The 14,116-nt window shown below is 41.5% G+C and overlaps 1 protein-coding gene and 1 non-coding gene across 2 annotated transcripts; both read right to left on the reverse strand.

The window, feature by feature from the left end:
• Nucleotides 1–859: 859 nt before the first annotated feature.
• bod1l1 (biorientation of chromosomes in cell division 1-like 1) lies at nucleotides 860–12,602 on the reverse strand. Its single transcript, XM_068592671.1, has 27 exons — nucleotides 12,361–12,602; nucleotides 11,383–11,507; nucleotides 11,028–11,218; nucleotides 10,448–10,924; nucleotides 9,848–9,997; nucleotides 9,591–9,748; nucleotides 9,381–9,477; nucleotides 9,036–9,162; nucleotides 8,830–8,887; nucleotides 6,716–8,720; nucleotides 6,562–6,632; nucleotides 6,234–6,360; nucleotides 5,948–6,061; nucleotides 5,813–5,856; nucleotides 5,670–5,721; nucleotides 5,505–5,569; nucleotides 5,293–5,374; nucleotides 5,049–5,107; nucleotides 4,865–4,940; nucleotides 4,520–4,557; nucleotides 4,226–4,382; nucleotides 3,702–3,815; nucleotides 3,252–3,340; nucleotides 2,979–3,129; nucleotides 2,579–2,708; nucleotides 2,103–2,174; nucleotides 860–1,346 (listed from the first exon to the last, which is right to left on the reverse strand). Exons 1-27 carry the CDS (start codon nucleotides 12,475–12,477, stop codon nucleotides 1,220–1,222), a joined length of 5,073 nt encoding a protein of 1,690 aa, XP_068448772.1. The 5' UTR covers nucleotides 12,478–12,602; the 3' UTR covers nucleotides 860–1,219.
• Nucleotides 12,603–13,992: 1,390 nt separating this feature from the next.
• trnal-aag (transfer RNA leucine (anticodon AAG)) lies at nucleotides 13,993–14,074 on the reverse strand. Its single transcript has one exon. It is a non-coding gene; the product is annotated as a tRNA-Leu (tRNA).
• Nucleotides 14,075–14,116: the final 42 nt, after the last annotated feature.

Genomic DNA, 14,116 nt, shown 5'->3' on the forward strand with positions numbered 1-14,116 from the left:
TTTCATTCAGAGTTTGTCAGTTTTATCCCCCATTAGCGAGCAGGAATGTCCTCTCCTCTTCTTGCTCTCAGGGGCAATTGGTTAATGTCTTAAGGCTATTTACACATTCACAGACAGCACATCCATTTAGGAAACTCAGAGGAGATAACGTTCAAGACATAATAAGGGTGAATTGCTTCCAATCTGGATATTCTACCCTGAGCACTATTTTATCTTTTCATAAACAAATATTTCAGATTTTTAGAGTTTTGAAAAACAGAAGCAGCACAGCTTAAAACCGCTATGCACAATCTGAAGAAAATAAACTGTTTAGTCTTCTGTTTTTACCATTGGTCTGTGACTTTACTAAAAAAATTAAAACAAATCTAAACATTTGAAAGTGAGATTTCCCAGAAGCAAATGATAGCAAATTGTATTTTTGAAACAGAAATGCATATCTGACTGAAATAAGAATCTGAAGTTGCACTATTCAGTATTTTTACATGTCTTGCAGGTAGGCGAGACATCTAACACAATTGTATTGAGAAACAGTTAACTCTAAAACAATACAAATAACTAGATTACCGCCATATAGAAACAGTTGTTAGTCTGCAGTGCGTTGTTACAAATATGTTATGAAGACAATTCTGTTTATAGAGAAACGTGACGTATCCTGCTGTTATATATATAAAAAAAAAAACTTCCCACAACTTTTGGATATTACATATAAAATCACAAACTTAAAAAAGTGGGAGGAAAATTCCTTTCATTCACAGAATGAATATTGAAAAATAAAAATTCACAATGAACACAAAGATGTTTCACAGTGATTTCCACGTATAAGTGTTTGGATTTGGAACGGAGACACAACTCTGGCCTCTAAAGTCAGTTCACCCTCTTTTATCTTGAAGCACGGCTCGGCTGCACGTCGGGCCTTCGATTGAGCTGAAACACTATGATTCACTGCACATTACTGAATAAACGGAGGAATGATGAAGTCTGATCCAAACCATATGCATATGCAGGAGAAGGATTCCTACACAGATCCTCAGGTTCACACTCGACCGTCAGAGGAGAGAGAGCATAATACTATCCAGCGCTTTTTAAATGAAACAGAAACGTCTCTACGTGCTAACTGACTGCCGAGGCTCTCCGACAGCCCCGATGACAAAAACTGACTTGAATATGGTGTGCAGAGAAAACGCTGCTGCGGCAAATCAGTCCAATGCTGTCTGAGGGTTTAGCGTTTGGCTCTCTTGGAAGGGGGCTCCTCTGATTTCTGTCCACCCCGTGTTCGCACCGCAGGGGGGCTGGCCTCCCGTTTGCGGCCCCCCTTCGCCGCCGCCGCTGCCTGGCCCCTCGTCCCGCTGCGGGAGGGAAACAAGGAACAAGTGTCAGCTCGTTTGACTAAAGTGTCATATTTAGGTGCTGTAAAACCCCGTCTTTGTTAATTCAAGAGTAACCCGGGAAAAGTGTTGCAATAACAAGTACTCCGTTACAACATGCAAGTGAACTTGGTGTGTCCACATTCCCCTTAATAGAAATTCATAATAGCACCTTTTTAAAAAGACGTACAGAAGCAAAATGTATGAACATTTGATAAAATCTCCTTGTCACACAGACAAAACCCCAGAGAAAATATAGATATAGATGGTTTACTGTCGTAATAAAAAAAAATAATCAAGTGTCTTCCCTTAAAGATATAGGAATTGGTTGTTGTTGATGAGACAGAGATTTACATAAACTGAAAGTTCAACCTTTTTAAACTAATTTTGAAAAGTTGTTTTCTCTCACCTTCAACAAAGCGTGTTGCTTCCATTTTAAAAAACGGTTAAAAGTCTTGCGAGGAGAGCGGTGAACACTACGACCACACAGGCTTTATTTGGTAATAGATTCCTTTCATGTTCAACCAAAGAGTGCCCACACTCAATACCTTTTAAAAAATACTTGGTGCAGAGGTTCTGACACAGCGAGAACGTGTGCATTAAGTCTGCTGGCCGGCCATTCCGGGAAAGCTTTTGGTAAAATGTGGTCTTTCACAGAGCAGCGACCGGGCGGCCGGTTTCGGTCGGATTCCCCTTCAAGCTTGTTCGTTCTGCTGAACCTCAATGAGACAAACTCACCGCGTGCCAGCTGCGGTCTCCTCTTTCCCGTTCTGTCGACTTGCCCGGGTGGATGGTTTACTTGGCCTGTTTCTGAGGAGTAAAAACAAACGTGGAACAACAGTTGCCGTAGTGCGAAATCGTCCCCCCGCTTTCCTTTAATAGGATGTGACACTGATGATGCCTGCCGGGTGCTTCAGAGTGCAAACATTCAGCACTAAAACAAACAGTGTCATTCATCACTTCACAGGATGACAGCGTCTCATAACCGTGACTCTAAACTGTCACACTATATATAGTTGTGTTATACATTGTGTTTTGTCAACATTTTTAAGATTTAATTGTAATTAAATCAAATAATGGCGTTTCAGTTAAGTTTGAATTATGGGTCCATAATAATATGCAGTCCTGATATTGAAGTGATGATATTTCCCCTCATTAGTGCATTTATATTAGTATCATTGTTGCTCATTTGTGTCCATGAGCTGTAGAATTACCTTTCGGCCTCCAGGCGAGATGCTGCCCGTGTGGTCGCTCTGGTTGCAGTTCCTTTTCCTTCCTCCTCTTTCTCACCATCCTCATCATCATCATTCTGCTCGCTTTCTTCGGCCTTTTTGTCCTTTTTATCTGTCAGCAAGATGATAAAAGGAGTAACACTGGAGTTCACTGGAGCAATACAATTTTATGTAAAAACTTAATAAATATATTTTAAATGACCAAACTGTTATGACTCGTATGTGCTCATCCATAACACTGATATGTTTTATCTTTAACCAACAAATCACTTATGTACTTAAAATTAAATAATATTGAATAATAATAAATAGTTTGTGTGTTTTAGACGCAGTATTCAAGAACCTGCACAGTAATGTTTAAAGTGAGTGTGTTCTCTCTCACCACCACTGTCAGCTTGTTCCACACTCGGTTCCACACTCGGTTCCACACTCGGTTCCACACTCGGTTCCACACTCGGTTCCACACTCGGTTCCACACTCGGTTCCACACTCGGTTCCTGTTGGCTGTTGTCCTTCTTTTGCTCCACTTCAGCCTGTAGAATTATATATTATATGTTACACCACATCAAGACACACCTTGAGAGAAGTGAATCTGAATTCAGACGGCGGGAGTGCAGACCAGGATCTTTTAATCCACAGGGATGACAAATCTCACCTCCATAGTTTCTTCCTTTGTTTCCGCCACAGATTCTTCCACAGATTCCTCCATTTCCTCTGATCTCTTCCTCTTCATTGCTGGTTTGCCTGAAATAGAAATATCATCAAAATTATTTTTTTTAATAGACAAACGGCGACAGCATAAATAAATATGTTGTGCGGTTGAACTCGTATCAAAGCGGCCAGCCTTCCCTTGTGTCAACTCTCATTGCAAAATTACTCATTCATTCTAATTTACAATCTGTTAACCGTGATGACAGAAACAAAACATCTTGTGAGGAAATGCAGCAGTTAGCTGTTGAGGTTTGGCTCATTTAGTCTTTAGACTGTAATGCATGCTCCGGCAGACAAGTAGCCACACCTCTTCATATTGTTATTCACATTCATAATGTGTACAGCTCTTTGAGCCATTTGAAGACACAGGAAGCCCAATTAAAGATGAACCTACGCGTGTCGGTGGTCTCTTCAGAGCCTCCTGCAGCTTCAGTTCCTTCTGGAACAGGAGACAGCAGATCGACTCCTTGACGCTCGTTGTCCTGATTCTCAGCCTTCTTCTGATTATCTGAGATGAAAAATAAATAATAATAGCAAAATCATAGAAAACAGAGATATGCCTCTTTGAGTATTTTACTCTGCAGCACTACACAACTTCTCAAACAGAGGAATAAATAATAATCAAATAATAAGAGCAGGCCATCCAAAAAAGAAAAACAGAAAAAAAAAAACTATGACAAATCAAATATTTGTAAAATGAATCCCAGTATTAAACATTTCAATGTTCCTTGATCATTTATATTGTAAACATGACCAACTCTTTTGTATGGCTCTTAACTAGGACGAAAAGTAAACAATTCCTGATCAATAAAACACATTCATTCAGACCTAAATATTCACCAATCTCTAAAATATATTCCACTGCAAATCATAAAACCTATTTCAGACTCAAACAACATCCGTGTTGGCTCATTTTACCAGCAGTGGCCTCTTTTGCTGCAGCTTCTGAAACTCTTCCCAAGCAGCTTGAAGTTTCCTGTAACTTCTCAGGTTCTTTAGGTCGGTCCTTCTCTGCCTCCTCGCTGGTTTTGGAGGACCGACCCCTGCGTGGTGTCCTGACCTCCACAACCTTCTCCTGAGCAAATCAATAGATAGAGATGTCAAATATATAAGCAAAATGGAATTTATGTATTTTATAAGGTTTCAAAACCCCAAACAAGAAAACAAAGCACACATTTTACATGATTGTTTTATAAAAAAGGCTGTATTTACCTCAGCAGACGGTTGTTCTTTACTTTCCTTTTCATCCCCTGATCAGTTACAGACACATAAAACACATTACTCCATACAATTACAAATATAATAATAATAATAATAATAATTATAATAATTATAATAATAATAAGCTGGAAGTGGTGAGCTCTTAGATGGAATCATTTTATCCACACATGATTAAGATATAATTTACAAACTAGATCATAATATTACTATTTTGTGACCCGATGTCTTCAGCTAACTAATTAATAATAGTTTTTACATTTTACTGAAAATTTAAAATGTTCCCAGACTTTGAGAAATCAAGTTAATATCTTGAAATGATGGAATGAAAAATCTCACCACATTCTTCTACTGCTACAACTTTCTGAGTGGCCAACTTTCGTTTACGCCTTCCTCTTCCCACCGTCTTCTCTTCCTACATCACAGAAAGAAGTGTGAGCACAGAGGGCGGGGCTCTGTATTGATACCTGCAGCTCTCAAAAATATGCAAGAGCTGAATTTCAAACGAGCTGTTTGGCGTTACCTTTTCTGACAAGTCGGATCCCTTCTCATCCTCCTGACTGTCTGCACTGGAGACGTTACCTGAGTAACACACACAAATATCAGTGACTGAAATCACCTGCAAAAGGGCCAACGTCTACATTGAGGAATAAGAATAAGCATAACATAAAAACAATTCAGTCCCAGTTTCAGCTTCTTCAGAGGACAGCCTGTAAATATCTTAATTGTACGCCGACGTTAGCAGCAGGAGGAAAAGTCAAACTCACTGATTTGTTTGACCAGTTTGGACTGACTCTCAGATCCACTTTCTCTGATCTCCTCAGTCTTCTGAAGGACATTGTGCTCCACCTGAACATCATTTACAAAGATAAAAAAAAGAGATAATACATATTCAGTGGGCAGACAGGACATATAGATCAGAGAGAAATGCTGGGTGTTATTGTTACACAAGTGAGCATGACTGAGGTTGAACACTTACAGTGTGTGGGTCAATCTTCTCGGTTGCAACATTTTCTTCCTCCACTGTCTTGCTCTCAGCTTCACCTAGTGGTGAAAAGAAGAAGTAAGGTTAAATAAATATTGCCTTTGCACTTCCAGTAGTAAGATGTTTTTAAATCTAAGTCCGACGAGAGAAAATATTTACTATCATCTACGTCCATCTTGGCCTGGTTGTCCTCAGCTACCACTTCCTCTGGCTGTTTTCAAAGAGAGATGACTTTATTAGCTTGGCATGTAAATATTAAGAAGTATAGAATTAGAATTTATAAATCCTGAACGGTAACTCACCTTTGGGCTCGTCTCTGTGTCGTTAACGTTTGGCTCAGTTTGCTCTAAAGTAGCGATGGGACGTTAAGTTAACAGTCAAGGAAAACTCATGATGTTCTTTTTTTTGTTTTTTAAAGAATGATTTGAAGCACTCGCCTTGTTCAGTGGTCATTTCTGAGGCTCTTTCAGGGGTTTCAGAAGCAACTGCAGTTGTGCTTTCATCAGTGGTTCCTCTGACCTCGTCTGCTTCAGACACAACAGCACCACCAGCTGAAATATTACAGAAAGTAAAAGGTGTTGACGAACAGATGATGCCTGGTCAATAAAAACATATTGCATCAAACCACAAACTTCAGATTTAAAAAAAAAAATTAAAAAAATCACAAGACATTTGAATTGTGTCGTTCAATTGAAGCTTAAAAAGGCGAAAAGAAAATGTTACCTTCTTTGGCAGATTCTGCTGTTGGTGCCGTGTCTACTTCTGGCTGTGCTTCAGAAGCAACAGCTGCACATTGGGCTTCAGCCTCATTTAAAAGAGCCTGGCAGTCATTTGAGGTGGTGTCAACCTCCTATGTAGAAGACAGAACATTTTTCCATAACACAATAACACTTAAGAAAGTACTACTTGTCCAACAATGACATATTTGTGAGTCATAAGAAGCTCACAGGGAAATAGTCCAAAAAGGCTAAACAGAAGCCAAAGGAAGGATGACTTCATCCCTTAACAGGACAACGGCAATTTACAAATGTGACGTGTATTTCTTATTTACCTGTGGTGCCAGAGACTCAGACACTTCAGCCGTCGTCGCATTCATTTCTTTCTCTGAATCTTCAGTCACATCTGTAAGGGAGACACATTTCTACTGAGTGAAACATTCAGACATGTTAATACACACATTTTACCATCGCCGCTGTGTAGTTCACCTGCAGCGTTTGGTTTTTCATTGACAGATTGTTGCGACGGCTCAGAGGATGTAAACTCCGCTTCAGCAGCGATTTGCATTTCCATAGGAGGCTCTCCGTGTTCAGCTGCAGTGGTTTCCACTTCCATAGGAGGCTCTCCGTGTTCAGCTGCAGTGGTTTCCACTTCCACAGGAGCCTCTCCGTGTTCAGCTGCAGTGGTTTCAGTGGTTTCCACTTCCGTAAGAGGCTCTCCGTGTTCAGCTGCAGTGGTTTCAGTGGTTTCCACTTCCGTAGAAGGCTCTTCGTGTTCAGCTGCAGTGGTTTCAGTGGTTTGCAGTGCGGCAGTCGGATTCACCTCCTGGTCTTGTGAGATGGCATCGTGGCAAATTAAGGCGGCAGACACTGTACTGTCAGGATCCATGGAGAGCAGAGTCAGAGCGGCCTCTTTCATCTTCATATCCACGTCGTGCAGAGTCATCTCGGGCACCGCCTCCTCCCGACTGCTCTCAGGCGCCAGTCTCGCCTCCTCCGAGCTGCACACGTCCATGAGAGCCAGCAGAGCGTCGGCCTCGGCCGGCAGAGCCGGCGCGTCGCTCAGCTGCGACTCGGTTTCCCCTTCCAGCGGCTCGGGGGTGATGTCGCTTAGTGCGTCACAAGTATCGTCCGAGAACGAGGTGGTGACCGTGGTGGTGGTGGTGGTGACGGGGTCGGAGTCCGTGCTCGCGTCTTGGAGAAGAGAGCGTTTCTTCGGCTGCTCCTCGGCATCCAGCGAGGAAACTGAAGACTTTGAAGATTTATCAGACTTTTCCAGTTTGTCTTCTCGGGGTGTTTTCTTCTCTTCTTGGTCATCGTCTTTCTTTTCTGGGGCTTTATCCTTCTTCTCCGGTTTTTTCTTTCCACTCTTAGGTTCAGATTTCTCATGGAGAGGTTCCTCTGAGGCTTTCCTCTGTTCCTTTGCGTTTCCCTCTTTCTTCTTCTCAGGTTTGCTGATGGGAGCGCCTCCTGGGCTTTTGACTTCTGAACTCTGAACTTTATTATCCGTCTTCGGTAACAATAGAGTCTTTGTTTCCTCTTTGGATTTGGATTTAGATTTTTCCACGATTCTTCCTTTATCTGTTGGCTTGGCCCTTTTTGGATCTTTGTCCATTTCAGAGCTGGACTTGTTTAATTTCTGGCTGTCCTGGTCTGCTTTAGTCTTTTCCTTCTCACCGTCTTTATTATCAGTTTTAGATTTGAGTTTGTCTCCCGGCCTGTCCTCAATGTGACTCTTTGACCTTTTCAGGACTTCCTTGGAGTGTTTATCTTTCTTCTTGCTGCTGTCGAACCCGGGCTCCATGTCAGACCGATCCTCAGAAGAGCAGGCAGAATCAGGACGGAGCAGCTGCTTGAAATCACTTTTCGCTGAGGTTCTCTCTCCCTTGGCCTTTTCCTTGCTCTTATCCTTATCTTTCTCCTTTTCCCTACTTTTGTCCTTGTCTGCTTTGACAGTCTCCACAGATGGAGCTTTTGACTTCTTGATAGCAGCATCTTTTGGACCATCGTCTGTCACGCCGTCACACAGAGATGACTTTCCTTCTCTTGGGGTTGCAGCCATTTTCTTCTCACTTTTAATCTTAAGTTTCTTCTCACCTTTCTCTTCAGAGGTCACTTTAGCAGCGGCACCTTCCTTCTGCTGAGCTTCATCTGCCTGATGTTCAGGTTTTTTCTCCTGCTTTTGTTTTGTTGGTTTGGCGCGTTCATCTGATAAGCTGCGTTCCTTCTCTTTGCGTTCTTTTAAGTGAAGTTCCTTACGGGCCAACCTATCAAACTTCCCAACCGAGCGCTGTTTGAGAGCCTCTTGGGATCCCTGCTCCAACTCCAGGATGAAGGAGTGAGTCCGGCTTTTCTCAGAGAGCTTTTTGGTTTCACAAGAGTCCTCTGAGACGCTGCCGCTCATCCTTCTGTGCCTTTCATCAGACGATGTAGATTCTGACAGATTTTTTAGCAATTTCGGTTGTGGGGGCTTTGAGGCTGTAGATTTCCCTTCCTATTTGTAAAATGACAAAACACAAAAAAAAATGCTTTTTACAACTCACAATCAAAGAACAAACCTTTTACCTATAAAATCAGTTGCATTCATGACGGCTTTCACTTACCGCTTTCTTGGATCCTTCTGCATCTCCTCTCTTTTTGCTTGAAACATCTCCCTCTTTTCTGAAGGGTGACATTGATGAAGATATTTTATATTTATAGACTGTATTGTATATCTCAACATGTGGTTGTTTTATTAGGCAGCAGCTGGATGATGTAGCTGATGATGATGATGATGAAGCTGTTGGCATGGCAGTCGTTGATTACCTACCTTGAGTCTAACTTCCTCTTCCTATTGAGAGCCACTTTTTTCTCCAGAACTTTTCTTTCTTTGCGAGCCTCTTTGGCTCTGGGACCGTCCAGCCCGGCAGAGTCTCCACCTTTTTGTTTTTTCTGATCTGTGTAGGAAACAGAACCCGGTAAACAATGTGACAGTCAAGAGTAAACAAAGTTCTTTTGAAGACTTCACGTGCAGCAATTTAGAGACTTTGTACGAATTTCATGTCTCTTGTTTCCACTCGAAATGAAAGAGACAAGAAAACATCGGGTGAAACAAAACCCTGAGACCCACAACTATGAAAGCAGTTGACAGACACATACGGCAGACAGAAAATACCTTGTTCTTCAGCCTGAGCTGCTTTCTGTTTACGCTTCTCTTCCATTCGCTCTCTGTTCTGCTGTCTCTTGAGCAGCCTTTCCTCTTTGTCCTTCGCCTATGAGACCACAGACAGAGACAGCCATGACAAAAGCCAATAATGATAAACAAAAGATCTGAATGAAAGCTCTGCTAATGCTGTACTTTAATGTTATCATTAAAACAACTCACCGCACTTCTTCGACGTTCTTCCACAGTGATTTCATCATCCGAGTCGCTATAGTAGCGCGAGTAGAGGAAGGGCTTATGAACGTAAGCCTTGCGGCGAGGTTTGCGCTCTTCTTCTGCATCTTCACTGCCTTGTTTCTGTTCTGCTCCCTCATCTTGATCTGGTGAGTATATAGAGACCATATTTCACATTTAATGATACGGTGAACTGTTAAAAAAATTAATTTGAAAACTCTTGTCAGGAACAAAAAGGTTGACACCGTCCGATTGGAGTTCTCCCTCTTCAGAAGAATCAGACAGCAGCTCGTCGTCGTCACTTTGTTCCTCGAATGATGACAGGTCGCTGGTGTGGACGGAGCTCACCGTGATGTCACTCAGGCCGTCCAGGTCAGAGTCCTCCAAAAAGTATTCTGCAGAGCAAAGACACATCAGGATTTTAAATCTTGTTGGACTAACGCAGATAAATTGCTTATTGTTTTTATTTAAATTTTTTATGTTTACTGATATTTGCAGCATACAAAACCTACCTGAATGAGGTCCAAATCAATGTTTTTGTTATCTATTCATCTGTAAGCTATTTTTTTAATTTAATCTTTGACGAATCTGAAAATCTTGAAAATGCTCATCACAATTTCCTAAGATGACGTCTTTAAAATTGCATAAAACTGTCGACTGATCCGAGACCTGAAGATATCAAACTTATAATAACATAAAAAAAGCAAATCCGGAAATTTTGACTTCAACCATTATGTTGAAAAACATTCCTGTGCCTATGTGCTTCAGCGTATAAATCCCTGAAGTGCAGTTGTATAAAGAATATTCCCAGAGCTCATACAGAGGGTGACGGGACAGCAGCTCACCTTCTTTTATCCTCTCTCTGGCTTTCTGCTTGGCCTGACTTGCACATTTCAGCAGATCCTCCTCCTGCTTCTCTTCTGTGGGTTTTCCTGTTGTTTTGCTGGCAGCTCTCTCTCTCTCCTCCTCTGTTTGCTCCTGAGCTCCCGACTCATCTTCTTCCATCTTCACCTCCTCTATTAACCCTTCCTTCCCCAGATCCACGTGCTCCTGAGAGTCCTCCGTCTTCACTTCGAATGCCTGGACCTCTGTCGCCAGCTCCTCTGCCTCCTCAAGTATCCTCCCATCTTGGTAGTCGTCTCCTTCCTCGTCAAGGCTCATGTCCTGCTCGCCGTCCTCCACCAGTTGCATGGGCTCGTCTTGGCCTCTCCGCCCTCTATCTGAGCTGGCCCTGACACTGGCCTCCTGGTTGAGAGAGGTTATGGTGTCCAGGATGGACATGGCGTCGCTGGCCGAAGTGGTAGCCGGAGCAGACGACGAGGCTGTAAAAATGTAACGTTACAGAGGTAAGCTTAAGTCAGAGTATGTTTATTTTAACATTTAGGAGAAAAATTCTGGCTGATGAAGGGATGAAAAGCGTAGTACCTTGCTCAGGAATGCTGACATCTGGTTTGGTCTCTGTTGAAGGCGGTGGCAGCGGCGGCTCCTCAGAGCAGCTGCCAGGTGACAGAAATTCCCGGACCACCCGCTCCACCTGCGGCCTGAAGAGGTGGTTGACTTTGGGATCCACCACTTGGGCCACGATCCTGTCCACCCCTTGCTCCAGCATCCCAGATCTAAGAGGAACAGATTTAACTTTGGGTTCTTTACTTGTACATAAAACGTCATGCAAAAAAGAAAAAGACGTAAATTCTTAAAAAGGAATAAAACACTTTCCGACGCCGGACTATTAACGTGAGCAGAGATGAAGTAAAGGAGATGATGCTCCGTTCTCACTTACTGCAGCACGAGTTGCCTGATGTTGTTTCTCAGCTGGTTCTTGTTCAAATGAGGGCTCCATGTGTGGTTAGAGAGGTGATTCGAGACAAAGTTGTCGACTCTTTGTTTCAAGTTCAAGTAAGCTGGCTGCAAGAAAAATAAAATGATCACAGGATTATTACAACCTAACTAATGTTTAGTATGTATAATGTGAGTATACATGGCGAGCTCATCTGCTAAAGTAGCCACTGGTTTAATTTAATAAATGTTAGGATGTAAGGATAGGTAGGATCAAAGTAGTAAGTTTAGCATCTATGTTGTTGCAACAGCAAACTTGAGTCAGCTGTAAAATTACAAACTTTTAAATACTACAAGCCACCAAACTCAGATTGTCCCTTGCCATCCGTTGCCTCTTGTTTGTGTCAAAATTGTATCAGTCTGACATGAAACCGAACTCCAGCTTGTTCACAAGAGAGGTCCAACTCTCTGTGGCCTAGTCTACCTCAAACATAAGTAGCATCGCTGTGTGGGACAAATGAATTCATTCATTCTGAATTTATTTTTTATCAAACTAAAGGAATGTGTTCATGCATAGCCCAAATGTCCTTATTTAGTGTAATAGCGGCGTTTAATGGTATTATCTGCACTTTTCACCGTCATCGCAAGGACAGCACATAACAGAACCAGTTTGCAATCATTTCCTACAAATTTTCTTTTTAATAAAAAAGTAAGAATTGGTTGATTTTACAATTTATTCTATTGCCCCAAAACAACAACTCATGCCAACCATCCAGAAAGGCCCTAAAAGTGAAAAACTGTGAAACGTGATGGTTCAACATCACTTGTCCAGCCGTACCTGCATTGTATGCAACATCCAAATGAATGAAAATCAGAAACGCTTTCAATGTTTCCCAAAACCGGTCACGTTATCAGACACAAGACAAATCAGAAGTGGCTTCACACTCGGAGGTGAAACGTTAGAAATGTTTCCAACCGTTACCTTCGTGTCGACGTCTGCCAGGCAGTCCCTCCTGAACTGGTCGAAGAGCCCTTGTGTTTTTAAATGACTGACGATCATTGAGACCAACTGCGGGTCTCCGGGTGGTAAACCCGCCATGTCTGAATGCAGCCGACGGTTAGCTCGGATTCAGTTCGTTAAAATGAGTCAGTGGCGACAACACGAAGGTGAATATATCCGACTTTAACGCGCCAGGCTTGTGTTACGGTTTTTATGAAGTTCGAAGCAAGTTTGACCCGGAACAAGTTCAGCGGGAAAAAAACAACGGTTGCACTAAACCGGAACCTCTTCGACAACGAGAACTTTTTTTTTACCAAAATAAAAGCTCGCAAACCAGGAAGCGCCTCGGGATTGCACGCGTACTTGTAAACGAGCCAATCAGAGGCCAGTAAATATAATTATTATCATTTTAATGCAAATTCAGAATATTGAATGATATTTATGTAAAATAACTACAATATGACAAATCAAATATGACTTTTACTTCTGAATAAATGTGTAGACAGTAAAACCTGCATGATGCTCTTCTAATAGTAGTACCTCAGGGACCGGCTCAGCTTTTCTTCATGAACAACACATGCTCACACTTCCATGTAAGAATGTTTGGTTCTAAAATGAGAAATACAACAAGTAAATACATCAAATATCATAGAGAATAAACAGACTTACTTACATCTGTATCAATAATTAGAACTAATAATTATCAAAGGCAAATATAACTAAATATATGGTTTAAATACACTTATACTGCCATCTACTGGTAGAAAGGGGGAACACTTTTACTCTGGGTCTCCTAACAGGGTCTGCGGTCCCTCAGCACAATAAGATCGAAAAATACATATGATTGCTAATAGTAACAACTCTGCATTCAAAAAAATACTTGGATTAAACTATATTACAAACTGTGTTGCATTGAACAATATAACTATTCATTTAAACTTGATTATTGCTGTTTACATGAATATTTAGTCAACCTGTAGTCAACTATTGCTGCTCCAACATTGGGCCAGGTTTATTTATTTCTATTGATTAATTTATTCTTCTAATGTTACCTTGGTATGTATTTGAATCATAGACTTGAATAAAAATGTCTTGCCAAAAATCCTTCTATTGCTGACTTTTATTGGCTTTTATTTTTGACAAACTCTCATTTCCGGTCACCTGGCCTGCTTTGCGTCTCTTTTCCAAAGAAAAAAAAGGATTTGCAAAAACATTTTTTTTCGTAAAAAACATATTGTAAAAACGTGTTGTTTTCGGCTGAACTACAAAACAAACGAATTATTCATTACATTACATTATACGAACACTGTATTTAGCTGACGCTGGTTTGATCCAAAGCGATATACAATATGTGCATTCAACCATGAGTACAAACTCAGAACAAGAAGCAAGAAAGTGACATTTTATTTAAATGCTATTTTTTATTCATTTTCCTGCGGTCTTCATGTCATTGAAGAGCCAGGACAACAAACGTGTTTAAACGTGTTTAACCTCGCGACACAACTAAAGCACATTCGGGCTGTATTAGCTATTTACATGTTTACTCTCGTATGTCATGTTTGCTTGTGGTTTATAGTATATTTGAGCACAGACGGTACAAAAAGGTGAAGGTTATGGCAGCGGTGGGATTCGAACCCACGCCTCCGAGGAGACTGGAGCCTTAATCCAGCGCCTTAGACCGCTCGGCCACGCTACCGTTCACGACCAACTCAGTCAACTGGTTTCAACAGATTTTACA

The sequence above is a fragment of the Clinocottus analis genome, unplaced genomic scaffold (genome assembly GCF_023055335.1).
Source record: "Clinocottus analis isolate CAN_PGR_092001 unplaced genomic scaffold, fCliAna1.0.p SCAF_10, whole genome shotgun sequence".
Lineage (NCBI taxonomy): Eukaryota > Metazoa > Chordata > Actinopteri > Perciformes > Cottidae > Clinocottus > Clinocottus analis.